Source organism: Anomaloglossus baeobatrachus, chromosome 1, assembly GCF_048569485.1.
Source record: "Anomaloglossus baeobatrachus isolate aAnoBae1 chromosome 1, aAnoBae1.hap1, whole genome shotgun sequence".
NCBI lineage: Eukaryota > Metazoa > Chordata > Amphibia > Anura > Aromobatidae > Anomaloglossus > Anomaloglossus baeobatrachus.
The window spans coordinates 718,433,675-718,445,998 of record NC_134353.1 but is presented as its reverse complement, the minus strand read 5'-3'; the positions used below and the strand labels follow the sequence as shown (position 1 = coordinate 718,445,998).

At 50.4% G+C, this 12,324-nt stretch overlaps 1 protein-coding gene across 4 annotated transcripts in view; it reads left to right on the top strand.

Annotated features, from left to right (window-relative positions):
- The window catches only part of LOC142250032 (E1A-binding protein p400-like), a 407,327-nt gene that overhangs the window by 283,521 nt on the left and 111,482 nt on the right, over positions 1-12,324 (top strand). For all 4 annotated transcript variants that reach the window (XM_075322102.1, XM_075322107.1, XM_075322113.1 and 1 more), the window contains exons 34-37: positions 2,886-2,930; positions 3,189-3,342; positions 3,529-3,770; positions 5,531-5,704. In XM_075322102.1, coding sequence (XP_075178217.1) covers positions 2,886-2,930; positions 3,189-3,342; positions 3,529-3,770; positions 5,531-5,704 — 615 coding nt within the window. The remainder of the gene's footprint in view (positions 1-2,885; positions 2,931-3,188; positions 3,343-3,528; positions 3,771-5,530; positions 5,705-12,324) is intronic.

The window sequence follows — 12,324 nt, the reverse complement described above, 5'->3', positions numbered from 1 at the left end:
ACAGGCCGGAGAAAGGCCAGAAGAACTCATATGCGTGGCGACCCACGTCACGACCGCAATAGGCCGCAGGAGGCACTGCCTCCAAAACGGCCTCCTCATGGCTCTCGGCCTACCCTAGCCGCATCCCCGGTCGGTGGCAGGCTCTCCCGCTTCGGCGGCGCCTGGTGGCCACAAGTTCAAGACCGATGTGTGAGAGACATTCTGTCTCATGGTTACAGGATAGAGTTCAGTTCTCGTCCTGCGGCTCGTTTCTTCAGAACCTCTGGGCCCCTTCTCAGGTGGCGTGTCAACACGTCGCTCTGGCGACTCTCCAGGGACAAACAGCTTTCTCTGCAGGCGGGGGTGCAATCACTTCTTCGGAGTCAGTCACACCCCTTAAGGCGCCTCAGGCACTTCCTGGGGAAGATGGTTGCAGCTATGGAGGCAGTGCCGTTCGCGAACCAAGGCGGCACTCGCAGTCGTCAAGTTTTCCAGGAAGTCCGGCGGATTCTGCAGTGGGTGGAAACCACAGGCTCCACCATCTCCGCAGTTCACATCCGGGGCGTAGAAAACTGGGAAGCAGTTTTTTCAGTCATCAGGGCATGGACGCGGGGGAATGGTCTCTGCACCCAAAAGTGCTTCGAGAGATCCATCGCCCCTGAGGAACGCAGGACGTCGATCTCTCAAGGTCCCGGCCTTTATGGCACGGTCTCAGGTTCACAGACCTCTGGCAGCGGACGCTTTAGTCCAGGATTGGTCGCAGTTTCGACTGCCTTATGTGTTTTCCCCCTCTGGCGATGCTGCCCAGGGTACTACGCAGGATCAGGTCCGACTGCCGTCGCGCCATTCTCGTCGCTCCAGACTGGCCGAGACTGTCGTGGTATCCGGATCTGTGGCATCTCACGGTGGGTCAACCGTGGGCACTTCCAGACCACCCAGACTTGCTTGTCACAAGGCCCGTTTTTTCCATCTGAATTCTGTGGCCCTCAACTTGACTAGGTGGCCATTGGTCCCTGACTCCTAGAGTCTTCAGGGTTATCTCAGGATGTCATTGCCACCACGGGACAAGCCAGGAAGCCAACGTCCGCCAAGATCTATTACAGGTCTTGGCAAGTCTTTCTATCCTGGTGCGCTGATAACGGCTTTCCTCCATGGCCGTTTGCCTTACCCACATTCCTTTCATTCCTACAATTTGGAATGGACAACGGTTTGTCCCTCGGCTCTCTCTCTCTAGGGCCAAGTATCCACGCTCTCCGTGTTTTTCTTTCAAAAGCGTCTAGCCAGGCTTCCGCAGGTCCGCACGTTCCTGCAGGGGGTCTGCCACATGGTCCCACCTTACAAACGTCCGTTGGAACCCTGGGATCTTAGCAGAGTCCTGACGACTCTTCAAAAGCCGCCTTTTGAGCTGCTGCGGGATGTCTCTCTCCCGTCTTTCGCAAAAGGTGGCCTTCCTAGGGACAGTCACATCTCTTCAGAGAGTGTCTGAGCTTGCAGCGCTGTCATGCAAGGCTCCCTTCCTGGTTTTCCACCAGGATAAGGTGGTTCTTCGTCCTGTCCCGGAATTTCTCTCTAAGGTGGTATCTCCTTTTCATCTAAATCAGGATATCTCCTTGCCTTCCTGTTGCCCTAATCCAATTCACCAGTGTGAAAAGGTTTTGCACTCTTTGGATCTAGTGAGAGCGCTCCGGTTCTACGTGTCTCGCACGGCGCCCCTGCGCCGTTCAGATGCGCTTTTTGTCCTTGTCGCTGGCCAGCGTATGGACTCTCAGGCCTCCAAGTCGACCTTGGCTCGGTGGATCAAGGAACCGGTTCTCGAGGCTTACCGTTCTTCGGGCCTTCCGCTCCCTTCAGGGCTGAAAGGCCATTCTACCAGAGCTGTAGGTGTGTCCTGGGCATTGCGGCACCGGGCAACGGTTCAGCAGGTGTGTCAGGCAGCTACCTGGTCTAGTCTGCACACTTTCACGAAGCACTATCAAGTGCATACCTTTGCTTCGGCAGCGCCAGTCTAGGTAGGCGAGTCCTTCAGACGGCGGTTGTCCACCTGTAAGAGGGGGCCGTTTTCGGCTCTTCTTATTGAGGTATTCTTTTACCCACCCAGGGACTGCTCTTGGACGTCCCAATTGTCTGGGTCTCCCAATGGAGCGACAAAGAAGAAGGGAATTTTGTTTACCGTAAATTCCTTTTCTTCTAGCTCCTATTGGGAGACCCAGCACCCACCCCTGTGCCCTTTGGGCTGGTTGTTCTTTTGGGTTATGGTCTTCAGTTCTCCGAACATCCTTCGGATTGAATTTACTCTAGACCAATTTATAAGTTTCCTCCTTCCTGCTTTTGCACCAAAACTGAGGAGCCCGTGGTCCACGGGAGGGTGTATAGGCAGAGGGGAGGGGTTACACTTTTTAAAGTGTAATACTTTGTGTGGCCTCCGGAGGCAGAAGCTATAAACCCAATTGTCTGGGTCTCCCAATAGGAGCTAGAAGAAAAGGAATTTACGGTAAGTAAACAAAATTCCCTTCTTTAGCTCTGTGGCCTACTAAAATATGAGAGAGAATTAAAAAAAAAGGCAGAACTCCAAAACTGTTGGAAAAAGTCGACGAGTCCATCAACTTTTTCCAATAGTGATTTTGTTCTATATCTTTACATCTGGATTATTGTTTGGGAGATTTGTGTGATTGTGCTGCTCCATTATTTATTTATTTTTTTTTTTATTTTTTATAGATGACTAGATCCACAAAAAGCTGCTGACAGATTCCCTTAAATATAGCACGTAGCGCTGCTGTGGTTGACTAATGCATAATCTAGGACTTGTATTGTTGTACAACTGTTTATGAAAGTAACATACATATTACTAATAATTATTCCATAACCTAAAATCCTCATCCATGTAAATATGTATTTAATTTCAATAGGACTTCATTTATGATGGACCAGATGGTGAGACAGAGATGATGCCGGTAAGAGTTTTGTTCTCTCACAACTTTTTTTTTTTTTTTTTTTTTTGCGTGTTTGTTTTGGTTAATTTTGTATGTATGTTATACAAATATGTCAATGTATGTTATACATATCTCTTCTAATTGTGGGATAAAGGATGCCATTCAATGGCTGCTAGAAGATATCTTGATAAATGGTACTTATTGTATAATAGTTATTTGCTGAAAATGTAAAAATCATTCTGGGTGCTCATTTAGCTGTATTGTCTGTTGATTTCATAGATCTGGACACCACCAACTCCCCCTCAAGATGAGAATGACATATACATCGATTCTGTTATGTGTCTGATGTATGATACAAGCCCTATCCTAGAATCAAAGCTGCCCCCAGTCTACGTGAGAAAGGAGCGTAAAAGACACAAAACAGATCCAGCTGGTGAGTTTTAGTAATAGCTGTAGATCCCATGTTTTGGTCATACACGTGCCTTACATTCATACAACATGCTTGCCTTTTAGATAAAGCAAATATTGTATTATAGTTTTGTGTCCTTTTATATTGTTGCTACCTTTTATTTTATTTTATTTTTTAATCATTCTTTATTAAAAAAAAAAAAAAAAAAAGCTTCTGGCAGAAAGAAGAAAATGCGACATGGAGAAGCTGTTGTTCCCCCACGTTCTTTATTTGATAGAGCTGTTCCGAACCCACTTAAAGTGCGCAAAGAAGGCAAGGAGCAGAAGAAGAATATTCTCCTAAAGCAGCAAACACAATTTGCAAAACCTTTGCCAACTTTAATCAAACCAGTCATGGAAACTGGGCCTGACAATCCAGAGTGGTTGATAAGTGAGGACTGGGCTTTACTGCAGGTGGGTCTGTGTTTCACAGTAGTATCTATACTAGGAGTGGGCAATTAATTTTCCCAGAGAACCACATGAGACTGTGACTGTTGTGGAGGGCTGAACAAATGGGCTGAAATTAATTCTGCTTAATATTGCCGTATTAATTATTATTATTATTGTATTGTAATTTTATTTGTATCACTTTATATTTAGTCAAATTAAGTCTGACTTGCTGCTAATACATGTAATGTTAGGGCTTATGAGTAGTGGCTAATGAAAACCATGTAATTTACTGCTTTTCATAAAGTTTATAAATCATATAAACCTTAACATCTTCCCCCACACAGAATGATGTCAACACAGCCCCCCAAACAGTATGGTGTACCCACAGGCCTCCTGCACACACAGTATGATACCCTCAAAGCCCCCTACAGTATAATGACCGCACAGCCTCCTAAAATCTTATGATGCCTCATCACAGTATAACCCTACAGGTCCCAAGCACAGCATAATGCCCCCACAGCTCCCCAAAAATGTGTGAGGGCCCTCACAGAAAGTATGATGGCTCCACTGCGCCCCACAAAGTATAATCCCCTCACACACAGTATGTTGATCCTCACAGCCCGCCACTCATGCTATGATCCCCAACTCAAACAGCTTCCCACACATGATGGCCCCCACGGCCACCATCACTGTACAATAGCCCCGTACAAACATTGTATGATGTTTCTCATTGCTCCCATACATGGAATGATGGTCCTGACAGCTTCTTCCCTCACACACGATATGACAACCCCCTTCACATGGTGTGACGGTCGTGACAGCCACCCTTCACATGGTGTGACGGTCGTGACAGCCCCCCATCACGTGGTGTGACGGTCGTGACAGCCCCCCATCACGTGGTGTGACGGCCGTGACTGCCCCCCATCACGCGGTGTGACGGCCGTGACTGCCCCCCATCACACGGTGTGACGGCCCCCCATCACGCGGTGTGACGGCCCCCCATCACGCGGTGTGACGGCCCCCCCCATCACGCGGTGTGACGGCCCCCCCCATCACGCGGTGTGACGGCCCCCCCATCACGCGGTGTGACGGCCCCCTCATCACGCGGTGTGACGGCCCCCCCATCACGCGGTGTGACGGCCCCCCCATCACGCGGTGTGACGGCCCCCCCCATCACGCGGTGTGACGGCCCCCCCCATCACGCGGTGTGACGGCCCCCCCCATCACGCGGTGTGACGGCCCCCCCCATCACGCGGTGTGACGGCCCCCCCATCACGCGGTGTGACGGCCCCCCCATCACGCGGTGTGACGGCCCCCCCATCACGCGGTGTGACGGCCCCCCCATCACGCGGTGCGACGGCCCCCCCATCACGCGGTCGCGACGGCCCCCCCATCACGCGGTCGCGACGGCCCCCCCATCACGCGGTCGCGACGGCCCCCCATCACGCGGTCGCGACGGCCCCCCATCACGCGGTCGCGACGGCCCCCCATCACGCGGTCGCGACGGCCCCCCCATCACGCGGTCGCGACGGCCCCCCATCACGCGGTCGCGACGGCCCCCCCCATCACGCGGTCACGACGGCCCCCCCACCCCCACCCCGTCGCGACGACCGTGACCGCTATTACCACATTATGTGACATTGGTCAAATTTTAAGATATTTGGTTGATCATTAAGGTCAAAATTGGCTCCATCACGAAGGGGTTAATGCTCATTAATTATGCGTCACATATTCTTAATATTTAGTTGTGATCTTTATATATAAAATATGTTCTTTCCCTGCAGGCAGTAAAGCAACTCTTGGAGCTCCCACTGAATCTCTCAGTTGTGTCCCCAGCACATACACCCAACTGGGACCTAGTGAGCGATGTTGTGAATTCTTGTAGTCGTATCTACCGCTCATCCAAACAGTGCCGCACCCGTTATGAGAATGTTATAATTCCACGAGAGGAAGGCAAAGTAAGTACACTGGAGAATTTCCCAATAAGAAAAGCAAACTCGCTGCTAATGACTACTGCTCTTTGGCATTGTGGATTTAATTCTGAACCTTTTCACTCTGTTTTTGTGCTTTTGTTATATTTTTATTTCCTCTTCTGCTTCAAAGAGCTATAACTTTTTTGCATTTTTTTTGTTGACACAGCTGTTTTTATTTTATTTTTTAATGATGATAAAAAATTTAGAATTTCGTAAAAACAAATAAAATAAAAATACATTTTTGCTTGTGTCGGTATTTTCTGAGATCTGTAACATTTTCAGTTGATATGGCTGTAAGGAGGTTTGTTGTTTTTTACCCCATCAGCAAACTGTTTTGATACTATTTTGGGGTAGAAATGTTTTCATTGTCTTTTATTGCATTTTCTGCGGCATTTAATCAACTGAAAAATGGCATTTCTAGGAATTTCAATTATTTTTTCATTATGCCATTCACTGATTGTGTTTATTAATTTTATATTTTGTTACATCAGACTTGTACAGACCTTTTTCTCTGATGCCTCATTGGGGGACACAGGACCATGGGTGTTATGCTGCCTATCCATAGGAGGACACTAAGTAGATGCAAAAGCATAGCTCCTCCTCTGCAGTATACACCCCCTGGTCGGGCCAGGCAACCTCAGTTTTAGCTTAGTGTTTGTAGGAGACACTTCTTCCTTTCAAGGTTTGTTATTTTTTGAGGGCGACTGTTTCCCTTTGGGACCGATCTCCCACTACCAGCAATGGGCGGGAACGTGGAGTGTCGCCTCCACGTACCCCCTCCTGCGACGCTGGATCCTGGGCTGGACGACGGGTTCCACAGACACCGATTTTCCAGAGCCCAGGGTAGAGGCCTGTGCCCTATAGCCCAATTCCTCAGCCCCTCTCTGCAGGCTCTGAGTTGAATATGATACCGACACAGCAAGCTGACTCTGCTATTTTCACTGCCTGGAAAGCAGTGTTTTAAGGTGAGATCCCCCCTGACTGGTTTCCTAGACAAAGGGAGAAAAGACGCTGCAGGGAAGGCTACAAGGACATTTACAGTATTTATTATGTGCAAGGAGCAAGGATCCTGCACACACAGTGTTAACTTTCTCTAGCTTGCTGGCTGGAGGAGGGGGATGTTCTGCTGTTTGCAGAAAGTCTTGCAGATAGGCTATGTGCGCACTAGGCGTTTTTGCCGCGTTTTTAGCGGCGTTTTTTACCGCGTTTTTGTGCTGAAAACGCAGTGACATTGCTTCCCCAGCAATGTCAATGGGTTTTCAGAAGTGCTGTCCTCACACAGCGTTTTTTTTTAGCTGCGTTTTTGTGGTGACCACAAAAACGCAGCATGTCAATTATTTCTGCGTTTTCCACTGCGTTTTTCACTCATTGAATTCAATGAGATGTTAAAAACGCAATGAATAACGCATATAGCCGCGTTTCTATGACTAAAAACGCAGCTATACACGCAAGGGGTGGGCACTACAGTGACGTGTACAGGAAGAGGATTCCTTCTGTTGGTAAACACAGAAGCAGGAATCCTCCCGGTACCGTCACCGCTGCCTCCACCTCCCGTCCTGTGCATGTCAGCTCCGTGCGGCGCCATGTCTGGGCGGGAGGTGGAGGCAGCGGCGAAAACCAAAGTGAACAGTAGAAAAAAAAAAATGTCATATACTCACCTGTCCGCAGTGTCCCGGTGCCATGCCCGCTCCCATCTCCTCCCGGTCCCGCCGCTCTGGCTGTGTGCAGTCTCCCCGGGGCAGGACCTTGCTTGCAGGACCTGGCGCTGATCACCTGATGCAGTCACCTGACGCATCAGCTGATCGCGGTGTCGCCGGCTTTTTCGCGCCCGGCCGGCTATCAGCTGATCCTGCCGTCAGGGGACTTCATCAGCTGATTACCGGCAGCTCCGGCAGCGATCGTATAGGATCAGACTCCTGTCCAATCGATCGCTCCAGGAGCTGCCGGTAATCACCACAGCACATAAGTGAGTATTATTTTTTTTTTTTTTTTTTCTACTGATGCATCAGCTGATTGTATAATCGGCTTTTATACAATCAGCTGATGTGTGATGGGATTCAGGCACTTGATCCTGACACATCATCTGATCGCTTTGCCTTCCAGCAAACCGATCAGATGATATTGGATCCGGATTGGACGGCGCGGGACCCTGACCCAGGATTACTGCGGAGGGGGGTTTATTTCAATAAAGATGGAGTCACTAATTGTGTTGTGTTTTATTTCTAATAAAAATATTTTTCTCTGTGTTGTGTTTTTTTTTTATCATTACTAGAAATTCATGGTGGCCATGTCTAATATTGGCGTGACACCATGAATTTCGGGCTTAGGGCTAGCTGATAATATACAGCTAGTCCTAACCCCATTATTACCTAGCTCGCCACCCGGCTTCAGGGCAGCTAGAAGAGTTGGATACAGCGCCAGAAGATGGCGCTTCTATGAAAGCGCCATTTTCTGGGGTGGCTGCGGACTGCAATTCGCAGTGGGGGTGCCCAGAAAGCATGGGCACCCTGCACTGTGGATTCCAATCCCCAGCTGCCTAGTTGTACCCGGCTGGACTCAAAAATTAGGCGAAGCCCACGTCATTTTTTTTTTTAATTATTTCATGAAATAATTAAAAAAAAAAGGGCTTCTCTATATTTTTGGTTCCCAGCCGGGTACAAATAGGCAGCTGGGGGTTGGGGGCAGCCCGTATCTGCCTGCTGTACCCGGCTAGCATACAAAAATATGGCGAAGCCCACGTCATTTTTTTTTTTTTTTGGGCAAAAAACTGCATACAGTCCTGGATGGAGGCTGCTGAGACTTGTAGTTCTGCAGCTGCTGTCTGCTCTCCTGCATACACTAGTGAATGGAGGATGCTGAGACTTGTAGTTCTGCAGCTGCTGTCTGCTCTCCTGCATACACTAGTGAATGGAGGATGCTGAGACTTGTAGTTCTGCAGCTGCTGTCTGCTCTCCTGCATACACTAGTGAATGGAGGATGCTGAGACTTGTAGTTCTGCAGCTGCTGTCTGCTCTCCTGCATACACTAGTGAATGGAGGATGCTGAGACTTGTAGTTCTGCAGCTGCTGTCTGCTCTCCTCCATACACTAGTGAATGGAGGATGCTGAGACTTGTAGTTCTGCAGCTGCTGTCTGCTCTCCTGCATACACTAGTGAATGGAGGATGCTGAGACTTGTAGTTCTGCAGCTGCTGTCTGCTCTCCTGCATACACTAGTGAATGGAGGATGCTGAGACTTGTAGTTCTGCAGCTGCTGTCTGCTCTCCTGCATACACTAGTGAATGGAGGATGCTGAGACTTGTAGTTCTGCAGCTGCTGTCTGCTCTCCTGCTTACACTAGTGAATGGAGGATGCTGAGACTTGTAGTTCTGCAGCTGCTGTCTGCTCTCCTGCATACACTAGTTCTGCAGCTGTCTGCTCTCCTGCATACAATGAACATTTTGAAGAAGGAAATGACATCAGACCTTTTTTTTTTTTTTTTTTTCATCAACAATCTTTAATGGCATTGTGCACTCATTAAAAATGCAGTGAGCAAAAACGCAGCAAAAAACGCACCAAATCGCGGCAAAAACGCATGCGTTTTTGCCGCGTTTTTTTAGCCGCGGGTGCGTTTTTTAGACAAAAACGCACATAAAAACGCAGCGTGAAAATAACGCCTAGTGCGCACATAGCCATAATTTCCCGGTGGCAGGGGGGAGGGCTCAGGGACTCACGCTGTTTATTATCTGCTCTGTTTATTTGCTCTAGCAGAAAAGCCGGCTGATAACCACCAGTTACAAGCTGTGTGCTGACTGTAGGGAGAGGGAGGAAAACTCAGAAGCTCCCTTCCCGCCGTTTTTTTGGGTTTTTTTTACTACCCACAGCAGGGGGGGGGCACACTGACTCATCTTCCCGCTCTTTTAGCGCAAAGCCCCGCCCCCCCCCCAGGAAAGCGTGCGAAGATCTTCATAGAGCTTAATCCTTCCTGAGGACAGGGCCCTCGGCTGATTCTGGTGAGGTGCTTGCTTCAATTGTAGCTCTGCTGAGCATTGCACCCCCTCCTGGCATACTCCTATTAGGAACATGCAGAAATCTAAGGGCACTAAGAGTACTAAGGCCCACATAGTCTTATTATTCAGCCTGCACTGCCTGCCACGCTGAGCTACCACGTAAACACACCTCTCTGTGAGTCCTGTGCCCCTATAGCCCCCCAAGGCCCCCCTGCCACCACCGCCGCAACCGTCAGCCCAGGGCCCCCAGCCCACCGGAATGGGCACAGTTTCTGTCCCAATTTATGGAAAAACTGTCACAGAACCTGGTGCTGGCTATGCAATGTCGTCCTCCACACCCTTCTGGGTCCCTGGACGGAACGCAGCCTGAGGATACCCCTATAGAGGATCCTTCTGAGGTAATCCGGGCACATGCTTCACCGGTTGCAGGGATCAGGGCTCTCCCTCGGGAGCACACAGGGCAGGCTCTCCCACACACTCCACGGCTTCTGAAGAGCTGGAGGAGGGAGAATGCTGTTTGTACCAGGAGGATTCCTTGGTTTCATCACCCCCAGATGCTCAAACTGCAATAGACTCCCTTATAGCAGCAATCAGCCAAACTCTGCATGTGGAGGATCCCCCATCCACTACCACTGACCATGTGGTCTCCTTTAGGAGAGCAAGGAAACCCCAAAAGGATTTCGCTGATCACCCAGAGATTCAGGATATCCTCACAAAGCAAAGGGAGAAGCCTGACAGGCGCTTAGGTAACCGAAAGCTCATGGAGTCCCGGTACCCTTTTGCCTCACCTGCCCCTAAGGGCTGGGCCGATCCGCCCTCGGTCGACCCCCCCGGTCTCCCGCCTTACCACAAAGACGCTCCTGTCTTTACCCGATGGTTCTTCCATCAAGGACCCGACAGACAGGTGGAGCACCTCGCCCGCTCTCCTTTTGAGGCTGCGGGTTCCTCCCTCTCGCCCTCCTTTGCCTCTGTGTGGGTCGCAAAGGCGATCTCGGTCTGGGCAGACTCCCTTAACACTTCGCTTGAGGAATCCCAGTTTACTCATACCTTCACAGAGGTAACAGCTCAAATTGCTGCTACGGCGGAGTACCTCATCCAGGCCTCCATGGACGCTGCTACCTGCGCAGCGTTTGCCGCCTCAAATACCATAGCCATCCGTAGAGCTCTCTGGCTCCAACAATGGCGAGCGGACTCTGCCTCCAAGGTCGACTGCGGCTCTTTCAACACATCTGGGCTGCCTCCTCAGACGACAAATGGGTGCGAGACCTTGTGTCTTCCGGTTACCACATAGAATTTCGGACCCGACCCCCAAGTCGGTTCCTTCTCTCAAACCCCCCAAAGACTCGAAAACGACACAAAGCTTTTTTCTCAGCAATCTACTCGCTCCAAACAGCAGGAGTGATAATACCTGTCCCAGACGACGAGATGTTCGGGGGTTTTTATTCCAACCTCTTTGTGGTCCCCAAAAAGGATGGGTCAGTTCGACCCATCCTGGACCTCAAACACCTGAACAAACATGTGCACGTATGGAGATTCATAATGGAGTCCCTAAGGTCCATTATTGCATCCATGGTCGAAGGGGAATTCCTCGCCTCCATAGACATCAAGGACGCGTACCTGCACATACCAATCGCCCCTGATCACCAAAAGTTCCTCCGCTTCGCAATTCAGCACTCCCACTTTAAATTCGTAGCTCTACCCTTCGGCCTTGCCACTGCACCAAGGGTCTTCACCAAAGTAATGGCGGCCGCCATGAGCGTCCTTCACGCCAGGGGAGTAGTCGTTCTCCCTTACTTTGACGACCTCCTCATCTAGGCCCCCTCCTTCCACGTCTGCTCAACCAGCGTACAGATCACTGTGGACACCCGAACCCGCTTAGGGTGGCTAGTGAATCTGGACAAATCATCCCCGATCCCATCACGATCCATCACCTTCCTGGGCATGTCCCTGGACACCCGTCTAGGGGCCTTGGACAAAAGCCCCTTTTTCCTGGACAGACATCTTCATCTGATGCCTTCAGTCAGGTACGCACTCCGCTGGTGGCTTCGGTCCTCATGCCTATCCAAGGGGAGATCTTTTCTCCCAGTGAACTGGCTGGTCCTGACCACGGACGCCAGCCTCCTAGGCTGGTGAGCAGTGTAGCGGCACCACGCTGCTCAAGGACGTTGGACGCCCCAGAAGTCTTTCCTTCCCATCAACATCCTGGAACTCCGCGCGATCTTCCTCGCGCTCAGAGCGTTCTGCCCTCTGCTAGCGGGTCATCAGATTCGAGTCCAATCGGACAATGCAACAGCTGTAGCCTATATCAATCGGCAGGGGGGCACCCGCAGCAAAGCGGCTTATCTCGAGGCCCACAAGATCCTCAGCTGGGCCGAATCTACGGGATCAGTGATATCAGCGGTACACATACCGGGGGTAGAGAACTGGGCAGCAGACTTTGAGTCTCCAAGGCCTGGCAGCCGGAGTATGGTCTCTCCACCCAGATGTGTTTCTACACATCTGCACTCGCTGGGGCTCACCAGACGTGGACCTCATGGCCTCAATGTTGAATGCAAAGGTACCCGCGTTCATAGCCAGGTCACCCGACCCGCAGTCCATCGGCGCGGATGCTCTAGTCT